Here is a 12,840-nt window from a genome sequence, read left to right as displayed (position 1 = left end):
TTCCCAGAAATTGATTTAAAAGGGTTATTTGCCTTATGCCATGCATGTTATTATTAACGTTTATGCATCATCACATTCATTAGTAGTGGCATGCATATACATATTTATATGTGGGTGCTGTGGAGGCATAGGTAAGTGCCAGGTAAGCGTTATTTAACGATTGCATTAAATAGTGGTTAGAGATGCTTAGAGAGCTCATAACCTGCACCCCCGGTGTTAGTGCTCCCGCCCAGAGTAGGGCACAGTCCTTCACGTGTTGTTCACCTCCCGCACCATACGCTCAGCTTGGATCCAAGCTAGGTGCATAGGCCTGTTGTACAGACCACAATAGGTGGTTCCGACTCGTAGGTGACCCGCGATTATTCGCACAGCCTTCACGTGATCGTAGCACTAGAGCGTATATATATGTTACACCCAGGCTTGTCGTACAGACCACTTTAGGTGGTTCCGACTCGTGGGCAGGTTTAGATATCGAGAGTGAGATTTGAGCTCTAGATGTAGCCGTACAGGTCACGTAGGTGACTCCGGCTGCCTGATTACATGATATTGATTATGATTATACCTGGGCACTTGCATATCACTTTGAGATTTTGGCATGGCATATCTTGAGCATGATTGGTATACCCTTGAGCATGTTTTGCATGTTTACACATACGTATATATGTTTATTTTCTGGGAAGTATACAGGTTTTACGGCGAGGGGTTAGAAAGTATTTTATAAATGGTTTTAGAAAGAATTGTTTTTGCCCACTCACGCTTTTGTTTTGCGCCCCTCCAGGTTCTAGTTGCTTAGCCGTTGCGGTGGTTTCCCTTGAGAGCTTTTCGGCGTTCTGACAGACACTCCCCATTGTAGGGTCGCCTTCGGGCGTACTACTGTTGTTGTTTTATTTGGACTGCTATAGACCTGCTCTGAATTTGTATCGCACTAACTAGCACTCATTCTAGTACTTGTATGCTAGTTTTTAATTATTCGTACTTTTATATTACTACTTATTAGCTTCCGCACGTGCACATGGCTACGTCACCTTTGTGTGACGGCCAGCACGCTCCGATCTCGGTCGGGGTGTGTCATTTTTATTCTAAGTTTAAATTTGTTAATTTGACTTAAAATTGGATGACTATGTACATTAATCATGGTTCAAACATGCGCTATAATGATTCTTTTTATTCAAATTCACTTTGATAGGAGCATATTTATGCGACTTAATTAGCTTGTTTTCTTGCATTTTAGTTAGCTTGTTTTCTTGCATTTATATTGTTAGTTCCTAGTTATTTTAATATTTTAAGTTATTTTCGTGTGTTTGTAGATCCAAAGGGCTAAAGTAGCAAGAAAGTGCAATTTGGAGCAATTTTGGGTTTGGAATGGATAGCACATGTGATGTGAAAATTAACTTGACACACAAATTAAACCCTATTTGTGACAATTGTAGTATATATGCAAGTAGGGATCGTTCTAGACCGGGGATTAACTAGGGATGCTAATCAACACAATTAAGACTTAAAACATTAATTTAGACTCTATAGACTTAAAACTAACTCAAAACACTTAATTATATATATATATATATATATATATATATAATCTTGGAGTACAATGAGATATTTTGAGTGTCAATAATAAAATCCTAAAAAACGATAGTTTCTTAATTTTATTATATAACAATGTTATATATTCAAGTGAAACTTTAAAGTTAGAGGTTTGAAGTTTTTTTTTTCATGTTTGGTTGTTTAAGATAAAATTGCTTTTGATTATTTAGTGAATGTTACGTTTGTAATTGTTTCTCTTTTTATTTATCATTAAAGTCATTTGTAAACATGCAATCAATAAGTGCTAAAGTTTGTTTTAATTTTTTTTTATTTTTAACAAACGATATTATTTACATTAACGGGGTGGGGGAGTGGACTAAGCCTTACAATGAGCTAATAATAATGTGGTTCAAATTTGCCTTTGATGAGAATTGAACCTAAGAACTCTCACTTACAAACGAAGAGGAATACTACTAGACCGTAATACTAAGTGGTTTTGTTTTGATTTAAGTGAATGTTTTCTAGTATCAATACATTGTCATACTTTTTTTAAAAACTTAAAACTATCTTAAGGAGGGTCTCTTTTACAAATATCGCATAGGGTCCCTAAAATCTCAGAGACGATCATAATTTGTGACAGTACCTTCATCATTTTCAGGTGGATCATCGCTGCAATGCCTGATTCAATAAGTTCAAGTTCGAAACGGTGTTGTCATTGAATCAATTCCATTGATTTTTTCCCAATCTTGTAAAGTTGTTTAATATATATATATATATATATATGTATGTATGTATGTATGTATGTATATATATATATTATTTTTAATGGTTGGGTTCGGAATCGTTATTGTTTGTTTTGTGTTCTTTGTTCATTTGAAAAATGTTGCTGATGTTTGTTTGGATTATTGGTTTGTGAATTTTTAAAGGAAACTTGGCTGGTGTTGCTCCAAAACACCAAATGTGGCTGGTGTTGCTCCAAAACACCAAATGCGATCGGATTTTAGGTTTTTTCCTTTTTCTTTTTCTCATTTATGATATTTTGGGTTTTTTATTTGTCAAAATAACTAATGATGTGGCAAGATATGATTGGTTGGTCTTTAGGTCTTTGAAGATCATTTACACAAGGATAAAGTTGTCAATCAAATTATCATTTCAAAATGGATGGTAGAATAAGACATTAGAATTCTAATGGGTTTAGTAGAATTTTTTTTTTTCTTTTTTTGTGTCGGGCAATTTTGTGTAATTATATTTGTCGAAAACATTGTTTCACCGAGCTCTGGCTGTATAGAAGAGATTTCTAAGTATACGGTTTTTCCTGGCAACCATAGTTTTGCCAATCGCAATGGAACTCCTTTCATTCCCTATTTCGTCATCACTCACTGGTAGTACTCCTCTCTCTCTCTCTCTCTCTCTCTCATAGGCGCCCACACACAGAGAGACACAGAGTCGGGCAGCAGCATAATCTATAGCTTCTCTGCTCAGATAACTCTAAATTCTTTGAATTTGTAACCATTTTCCAGTCGGTTTCTGATAATCTGTGTTCAATTAATTGATGTCATCTGCGACGGTTAACGCTGCTTAATTTTTGGTTTGGTTGCATTGATGTGTATTTCTCTGTAATGAGTAGCAACGAAATTGGGTTGTTGTATCAATTTTTTCATTAGTTTAGTTTGTAATTCCCACACCAAATGAAAAGCTTGACTACATGTGTTTCTACCTTCAAGTTATATTTGTGGAATTATTAATTCTTAAGTCGAGTTCCAAATGGGGAACAGAACAATTTCTTGTGTTGGAACATTGATTATATTATTAATTCTACGGATGCTAAGTTATAATCGGGAATAATTCATCGAAATTTAGTGTTTATTCACAGGGGCAAAGCCCAATATTTATACAAGATACATGAAACTAGAAGATGCATGATAGGAAATGACAGGAAATAATAACCAACGGAATTACCCATGCTACGAATAATAATCAACTATGTAAACAAGGCACGACAGAAGGTGACGAGTGGCGATGGAGATATTTAGGGGATTTAACCTAAATGAAACCGTGGCATGCTTTTGTAATGTCAAATGAGGCAAATGGTATAATTTTTCTCATGGGAAGAAGGCTTCAGAAACTCTTTTGTACCATTTTACACTCTGTCGTAGTTAAGAGATACGTGCAGGACATGATAGTTAATCACAGGACTGCTAAATCTCATTAAGTTTTATAAATTTGAACTGATATTGTGTGTTAAATTGGAATGGAGTGAAATTTGTCCAGGTTTTGCTTTGAACTGGCAATTGAATTGTGTATCATGGTTCGGTTGGGCTTATGAAACAGTTTGTGCAAGACTTGAGCTTGAGCCTGGCCAGCTAGTTTATAACAAGCTAAATAAGAGCTTGTATCTGTTCGACCAATAGGCCCCTAAATTTCCTTGCATATTATATATTATTCTTCTAAATCATGGGAACGCCACTCTTGTGCTGTCTTACACAAAATGTGTATTGTGTGGTATTTAGTCTGATAGTTGTGATTGCTATTGTGCCTGTCTTAGGGAAAGCGTTGTTTTTCGTACGAAAGCATTTGTGCAAGTGGAAGAGCCATAGTAGATTTGACTTGGATGCAAAATTTGTGAGAGACAGAATTTTGAATAAGAGTTGGCGAGGAAGGAGATGTTTCTCTGAAAAAGCAGAAACTCCTATTTCTTGTTCGAATGGTACGGGGGAGGATCCCTTTATACCTGTTAATAAGAAATTAAGTGATGCACGTGTGATTTATGCTGTAGCTCCTGCCATGGGCCATAATAAGGTACCACTCAGCTGGTCAGTTTTGCTGTTTTAGTTCATTTCTTTAGAACTCTTCTTGTTTTTCTTACACTTGCTAGCATTGCATTATGTTCCTTCCAAGTTATATTTTGGGGGCACACAACGACGCTTGTAGATGGAGTTCAACTCAATCTAAAGCCTTTAGTTTAGTTGCACATGGCAGCATGTTTCATACATTTATATGTCTATAAAGAGATACATTCATTAATACCTACCTACATATATAGAGAACTTCTAAAGAGGATGCCCTTTTTTTCCCTACAGATTCGCATTAGAATGATGTTAGATGGTGATAAACTGTATGGAGACCCTAGACTTCTACTAGTCTCGTGTTGCATTAGTATTTCCACATTTGGATACTTTTAACTGTTTAGCGGAAGTAGATTCTCTCATCAAAATTTTTTTGTTCCCATCCCAACCATTAGTCCGTTGGTTGATTAGCTCTCCAAGTTATAAAAAAGTTTTCCTTGATATTTTTCTCTTTCATTGATGGTTGTAACGTTTCTATGCTCATATCTTTCTTTCATGTCACTGTTATATTCCTCGGCAACTCCAATTGTTTTTTGAATTTATTACCGTAACAGGAGGCTCATCCAGAATCTCATTTTCGAGTTCCTGCAATAGTGAATGCTCTTGAAATATTGGAGCTCTCGCCTAAGGTACGAGTCGCTATACACTATTTTTATATGTCATCAACTGACGGACCCTCAATTTTTGTGCCATTTTTCACTGTGACTTGAATAATTGACTGTTTATTTATCAACATTAGTTTGGCAAGCCGAATCAGGGAATATCTTACAGTTCTCTATAAGAAAGTTTGTTAAACTATGGTACTAATGCTTGGTGGCCATCTCCTTATCATTCTAATTGAATTTCCCATAAGGTTCAGAAGTGCAGACATCAATGCACTTGAGCTGATTGAGCAGCCACTCGAGCAGTTGCTTGTTTATTTTTCAACGTCAATCAGTCTGCTCACAAGCTAGACCTTAAACCGTAAGCCTCGGTCGATAGTTTTCTTTACTAATCAAAGGAACCCTGCTCAGACTAGAATAAAAAATGTGTAAAAAGTACAATAGGGATTACCTCTAATGCCTAAGCTCAAAACAGGGACTGTATACCTTAAACTAATAAACCAGGGTTTGAGTTGAAAACTTGGAGAAATAGCTATGCCTTGATCTTGTGGCCCTAGATAACTAATCAAATATAGTCATAGACCAGCGTTTTCTTTTATGGGTGTTCAAGTAGCCGACAGTTCATGGGCCTTGCGTCTGTATCATATTTTCTAGATGCTGAAAAGAAGACAAGCCCAGATGATTGGGAGTGGCATTACTTCTCTAAACTCATATAGGTGGCATGAACTACCCCTATAAACATGCCTATTAACAGCCATAACTCAGCCTCCTCGGTTAATTATGGGTACCAAGAACTTTTACCTTAGGATGGAGATAATAATGACCTTTTATACTTCTTCCAATCAATACATATGATGTGCTTTACTCTGGATTCGATTGATGTTTCAACTGATAAGTGCCACCATTGGTTATCATTGGAAATGGCTTTAGTCTTATCCCCTTTGATTTCCAACACCAAATCCCTTGCAAGTCCTTTGGTTAACATATCTACTACTTTTTGACATGACTCATGATATCATTTGGTAATAATACCCACCAATAATCATTTGCCTCACATAGCTATTTGCCAGTTCAATATTCCTTGACTTTTATTGTAGATTTGGAATTAAGTTCTTGATAGAGTTGCTTGACTATCACAATGGATAGATAAAGAAGGAATTGGCTTAGGCCATATGCGTATCTCTATGAATGAGTTCCTTATGCCTATGATTCAAGTTCTATTTTCTTAATTAAAAATAAAGCATTTAAAATTCCAATCTTTTAAATCCTTTATTGTTTCATACCTCAGTTTCGTGGCTCAGATGTTATTGAACTTGAAACTTTCAAGTCAGCGTCATTGGATGACATAGCAAGTGTTCATACAAGAGCTTATGTATCAGGCCTGGAGAAGGTATCTTTAAATTACCCATTGCAGTTTTATTTTTCTATTACACTATTTTTTTGCCCCCTGCTTTTCACCACCCTACCTTACTTGTCCCTCTCTTGGATTGTATTATGTGCCTGAAATCTGACCGAATTATGGATAGAATTTTTTTTTTTTACTGTTGCTAGTGTTTCTTTGAGGAGGGGAACGGGGTTAATGAAAAGATTAATTTCATGTTTCATCTAGAAATTTTAAGAATTTAATTCACCAACATGCTCCTTGACATTTTGCAATTGACGGAGATGTTTCTTGTTCTATTATGTAATTGCTCGTTTTGTCCTTGAAGTTGAAGTGCGCTGTACTTGACATTCTTTTTGTTAAATACCATGCTTGCGTGTTGAGTGAATGCAATCAGATGATCAAGGAGCAGTAAAAACTTATATTCTTCTAAGTTAGTGGATAGAACTTAGTATTGCTAAAATCATGCAAAATAATCCCTTGCCTGCTGCCTTACATTGCAAAAGAGACTCCTTATTCAGTTGTACTAGAAAATTTTGTGGAGGCTGGATTGCATCCCTTATTTTAGGTCTTTGCTTATCTCAACCTTTCCTTGCATATGGTGTTTTCTCTTTCTTTTCTATAAGTGAATATACCACATTGACGGTACTGGAAATCTATTGGCACTGGAACTTACTTTTTTCTTTGTTTGCTGATGTCCCCACCTGTAGAGGTTGGAGAAAAGCCCTTGTATAGGGTTCCAAACCTGCGCTTCATCAAATATCCCATAAATACAGGTAGGGGCAAGACAAACAAGCGAGAAACTTGACTTGGTTTAAAAAAAAAAAAAACAGGGCTACGCTCGCTTGCTAATAATATAGGGCTTTTTCCATCGTAATATTATGGAGGGTTACAAAGAACTTTTGTCTACTAGGTGCAATGTATTAAAAAAATTAGCATTGCGGGGCTATCAAGAAAACAGCATCTGCCAAGTGGGAGTGGGCTATAGACTAGCCTAGGTTTTTGGAGGCGCTCCTAGGTGCTTGAGGCATCGTCGAGGCACCACCTGGGCGTTTGATATTTTATTCGTTGTTTTGGGCAGGGTTTTTATAAAAGTCATGCTAATTTTATGTTTCTTACTTGGTTTTTATTAGTTTATTGTTACTTTATGATATGAAATAGAAAAATAATAATAATAATAATAGTAATAGTAATGGTCAAATATTTGATTGCTTGGCATGCTTGCTTGATTGTTTTACAAAGTATTATATTATATTATATTTTATATATATATATATATATATATATTTTAGGCACTGTGAGGCTATCGCTTCATGCCTTGTGGCTATGCATAAACGCCTTGGCTTTGCCTTTGCCTTTTTAACATTGACTAGGGGCTTTAGTTGTTGAGGATTTTCTTAGAATGGACAACTCTGATGGTACCCCTTTTTTATTTGTTATCTTATTGTTCTCTTTCTCTAACCCGAACTTGACCTCTTCCTTCTGCCAACTTACAGGCTATGGATGAAGCCTCACAACAGGGAATTATTTTTATTGAAGGTTCTGGACCAACATACGCAACTGTTGATGTAAGTGTTGCGTTGGACATTTCATTTCTCACCAAGCTCGTGGAAATTTAACAAACTGTATTTATCGGTTGAATACCAAGCAAGCCATCTGTTTACCATTTTGCTTATCCAACTGTCCTGTTAATATTGTAGACGTTCCAGGAGTCCCTTGTTGCAGCTGGAGCAGGAATTTCCTTAATTGATTCAGTGGTGATTCCTCAATCATTGTCTTGGTAATATATGTTAAGTATGTGTGCTGAAGTGTATAGGCGATACATTTGCATTCACATTCAATTGATTATCCCCTTCTTTGAGAGAAAATAAAAGTTTTTATTAGTACCGTCTTACACTACATCCTATTTCATATCTCAGGTCGCACAATCAAAGATCAGCAAGAGTCCACCTATAGGTTTTGCTTTGATAAGACCTCCCGGACACCATGCTATTCCAAAGGGTCCAATGGGGTTTTGTGTTTTTGGAAATATTGCAATTGCAGCTCGCTATGCTCAGCGAGTGCATGGCTTAAAGCGTGTGTTTATCATCGATTTTGATGTCCATCATGGGAATGGGACAAATGATGCTTTCTATGAGGATCCAGATATTTTTTTCCTGTCAACTCACCAAGTAAGGATTCGGTTTGTACTACTTTGATGCATTTTTGTCTTCATATCTAGTCATGTATTCTTGTTATGTTCATCTCTTTTTTGGGTCATACTTGTTATGCTCATCCAAGTACCATATTTTTGGTCTCCAATTAGTAAATTTTATCCTCTATAGCGAGACTGTCACTGCATGCTGATGTGAGCTTATAGCATAAATCTGAAAATTAAATGTCAATTTGTTTGGTGCGAATCTCATACACATGTTTTGCGAATTATAGAGTAGTTACCCTGAGACCGCATGATGCGGCTTGACATTGTGTTCTTGTATTGAATCAGAATCTTTATTCGCCAGAAAAGAAAATAAAGTACTCAGGCGTACCACGTAGAACGACAACATAAGCATAAAAAGAATGACCAGTGGCAATAATTACAGAACCAGAACCAAAGACCATATTGCAGCAGCAACTTAATTACAGCTTAAATGCTATGGAAGTTAGAATCAGGAAGAAGAACCAAAAACTTTCTTACAAGAAGCCACCGTGTACACTTATTAGTAGGAAAAAAAAAAAAAAAAAAAATCTGAAATTGTTGATATTGGAAGACCAAGTCATTGCTGTTAGGTTGCGGCCAGAAATTGTTTACGTCAACACTCACACTTGGTCCTTCTTCACAAGTAGCCTCTAACATGTGAAGTTCAATGGTCTCCTGCTCCGATACCATGTAGAGTTTGCTGGTTTACCATTACTCTGAAAAGTTTAAGCTGTTAGAAACTTAGGATGTGAGCCAACCGTTTTTGGTCTTCTAATATTAGATCTTTTTCCTTGAATTTATTTATTGCCACTTGGAATTAATGTGAATTTTAGATGTTCATTGGAGAAATACAGATTTATTCCTTTGTTTATTTGTTGATTCAGGATGGAAGTTACCCTGGAACTGGTAAGTTTGACGAGGTAGGTCATGGCGATGGGGAAGGAACATCACTAAATCTTCCTCTACCTGGAGGCTCAGGTGATGCTGCCATGAGAGCTATCTTTGATGAAATAATTGTACCATGTACTCAGAGGTTTAAGCCAGATATCATTCTTGTCTCTGCCGGGTGAGTTTACGTTCCATGAAAATCAAGTTATGCCCAAAGCCTCAATTGATTTCACAATTGAATTCATTTTTATTACTCTAAAAAACTCTAGAATGGACATCTCATTACATGCATATCGTGTCTGGAATTGTTTTAGGTACGATGCTCATGTATTGGATCCACTAGCTAGTCTGCAGTTCACGACGGGAACATACTACATGTTGGCGTCCAATATTCAACAACTTGCAAAAGATCTATGTGGGGGTCGATGCGTGTTTTTCTTGGAAGGAGGGTACAACCTCGAGTCGCTTTCATATTCAGTGGCTGATTCATTCCGAGCCTTTCTTGGAGAACCGAGTTTGGCGTCCGAGTTTGACAACCCCGCCTTCTTGCATGAAGAGCCATCAACCAGGGTTAGGCAGGCAATTCAGAGGGTGAAACAAATACATTCCTTGTGAAGAAGATCTCATATTCTTACCTGGTTTCATGTGAAATTGTAGGTCAATTATGTGTAGGGGCCACACTATATCCCACTTAATCCAATACCTTTTGTTTGTAATGGAACATTAGACTACACTGTTGTACCGATCGCCTATTGAATCGAATAGAGGTGATACATACAATATCATACTAATCGAAATTATTCTAACAACGCAAACTTCTCGTCATTCGGGAAAAATAACTGTTCATGAAGCGTCACGTGAATTATCATGGAACTATTGTGGCAAGTACACAAGTTCATATCACTCAATGGTAAAGATGAAACATACAGTACACGTTTTACATGTCTCCCAATTAGAAAAAAAATTCTCCACCCAAGGTATTAAACATGCACCAATGTTTTATTACATAATTATTTAGTTGCTAATTCTAATTTTTTTTATGCCACTTAATATTACGGTCTAATGATATTCTTCTTCATTTGTAAGTGAGAGGCCTTAGGTACAATTTTCACGAAATGCGAATTTGAGCTATATTATTGCTGGTCTATTATGAGGCTTAGCCCACTTCCACATCCTCTTAATGTAAATAATATCGTTTATTAAAAATAAAATAAAAAATTATTATTTTTTTTATATACAACAATATATTTACACTAAATACGGGAAGTAAATTGATTTTAAACTGGCTATTAACGAGATTCGAATTTAAGACTTCTCACTTAAAAATAAAAAAAATACTAATAAACCGTAATATTAATTGGCTTTAAGTAACACGTATAGGTGAGTAGTGGGGAAAGAGACATCATACATGATGAAAGAGAGACACATCGGATATGAGTTGTAAGATTGATGCGAAATAATTAAGCACACAAATTAAAACCCTCTTTTGACAATTGTAGTATATGTATAAGTAGGGATCGTTCTAAACCGGGGATTAGGAGGGATTGCTAAATCACTTGAAAACTGACTCAAAAACGTAAAACAAAGGTTAAAACACTAAACTAGACTCAAAGAATGCAAAACTAACCACTAAAACACTAAAACAAACCAAAAGACTCAAAACAGCAGCAAAACACTCAAAATTGCCTTAAAAACACAATTTGGGCAGTTTTGAACACCTAACACTAATTTGGACGAATTTGGGTTATAACTTGAATCAAGACACTTAGAAACACAAACTAAGACACTTTCTAACTAAATTGAAACGCTAAAGTAAAGGGGGATTTAGTTTTGACGAAATTAAAATAAAGAAAACAGATTGTAATGAAAACAGATTGTAAAAACGAATTTGATGAAAATATGGATGGAATGCTAGCTAGAAGGTTCTTCTCCACACATGTCACACTTGCATACAATATGATTTTCAGTTGGTCTTTCGATGAATCATGAAACTCAACACCCCAGGTTAATTAGGTTCGCTTAAATTAACCTTCAAGTTCTCCTTAAGTTAATGAATTGGATGGGACAGCGCATACAACAATTCAAAACATTCTCCAAAAGTCCTTTACGTGAAAAGCACAATAAAGATACTGATGCGAGATTTATACGCACACAAATTAAACCCTCTTTTTGTCAATTGTAGTATAAGTATAAGTAGGGATCGTTCTTAACCGGGGATTAGGAGGGATTGCAAATCACTTGGAAACTAACTCAAAAACGTAAAATAAAGTTTAAAACACTAAACTAAACTCAAGGAATGCGAAGCTAAACGCTTAAAACACTAAAATAAACCAAAAGACTCAAACATCACCCAAAACACTCAAAACTGCCTTAAAAACACTTTCTGGGCAGTTTTGAGCACTTTGGTGAATTTGGACGAAATTATGTAATAAATTGAATCAAAACACTTAGAAACATAAACTAAGACACTTTCTAACTAAATTGGACAATAAAGTAAAGGGGGATTGAGTTTTATACGAAATTAAATTAAATGCACAGATTCTAATTAAAACAGAATGTAAATATGAAATTGATGAAATGGAATGAATGGATGATAGAATAGCTAAGGGGTTCATCTCCATACATGTTACACTTGCATAATAAAATGATTTCCAATTGCATTTCAATAAACCATGATTTCTCAACGCTCCAAGTTAATTAGGTCCGCTTAAATTAACTTTCAGATTTCCCTAGATTCATTGGATTGAATGGAATACGCATTACAACCAAATTATTCCTAATCAAAGTCCCTAACTATGGAATACGCATGATAGAGACATTCAACAAAGATCATTAAGTTCAACGGAAATCATAAACATCGACGAGGCATTCGTTACTATGGAATACGCATGAAACTTATGCCAAGAATTCATTTAACGCGATTGTTTATAAGCAACCTCCACTACTTGTGAATATAAGTTCGTAACTATTAGGTGAAACTCACTTATATTCTAGCGTCATATTCATGCATGAAAATTAAGCGCGCATTCTCAATAAACATACATAAATAAGTTATCAATCAAACGGTTAAACAAATTGAATCCACAACTTATGAAACGCAATTAGAAGTAATCAAATCAAAATGCAAGCATAAACATATATTTCGAATCCCCCCCTAGCCAAGGGGGGGGGGTTTAGTTCCTCATAACTTTGAAATCAAAGAAACACCTAAACATTCCAACAACTCAAACTTGAATTGTATGAACGTTTAGGCACTCTTCTCTTCCATTCCTCATACGTACAAAACAAAGATAATTGAATTTAAACATTGAGATCAAAGAAACACCTAAACATTCCAACAACTCAAACTTGAATTGTATGAACGTTTAGGCACTCTTCTCTTCCTCGTTGTTGTATCACAAGGTCTAAGGTGTGTTT

The 12,840-nt window shown here is 35.8% G+C and overlaps 1 protein-coding gene across 1 annotated transcript; it reads left to right on the top strand.

The window, feature by feature from the left end:
* Positions 1–2,681: 2,681 nt before the first annotated feature.
* On the top strand, positions 2,682–10,238 carry HDA14 (histone deacetylase 14). Its single transcript, XM_068459607.2, has 9 exons — positions 2,682–2,909; positions 4,073–4,326; positions 4,928–5,002; positions 6,264–6,365; positions 7,853–7,924; positions 8,057–8,113; positions 8,276–8,527; positions 9,420–9,601; positions 9,738–10,238. Exons 1-9 carry the CDS (start codon positions 2,870–2,872, stop codon positions 10,036–10,038), a joined length of 1,335 nt encoding a protein of 444 aa, XP_068315708.2. The 5' UTR covers positions 2,682–2,869; the 3' UTR covers positions 10,039–10,238.
* Positions 10,239–12,840: the final 2,602 nt, after the last annotated feature.

This window comes from Pyrus communis, chromosome 1, assembly GCF_041283825.1.
Source record: "Pyrus communis isolate YQ-2024b chromosome 1, ASM4128382v1, whole genome shotgun sequence".
Lineage (NCBI taxonomy): Eukaryota > Viridiplantae > Streptophyta > Magnoliopsida > Rosales > Rosaceae > Pyrus > Pyrus communis.
The sequence above is the reverse complement of the archived record's forward strand: the minus strand, read 5'-3'. Positions and strand labels throughout refer to the sequence as shown.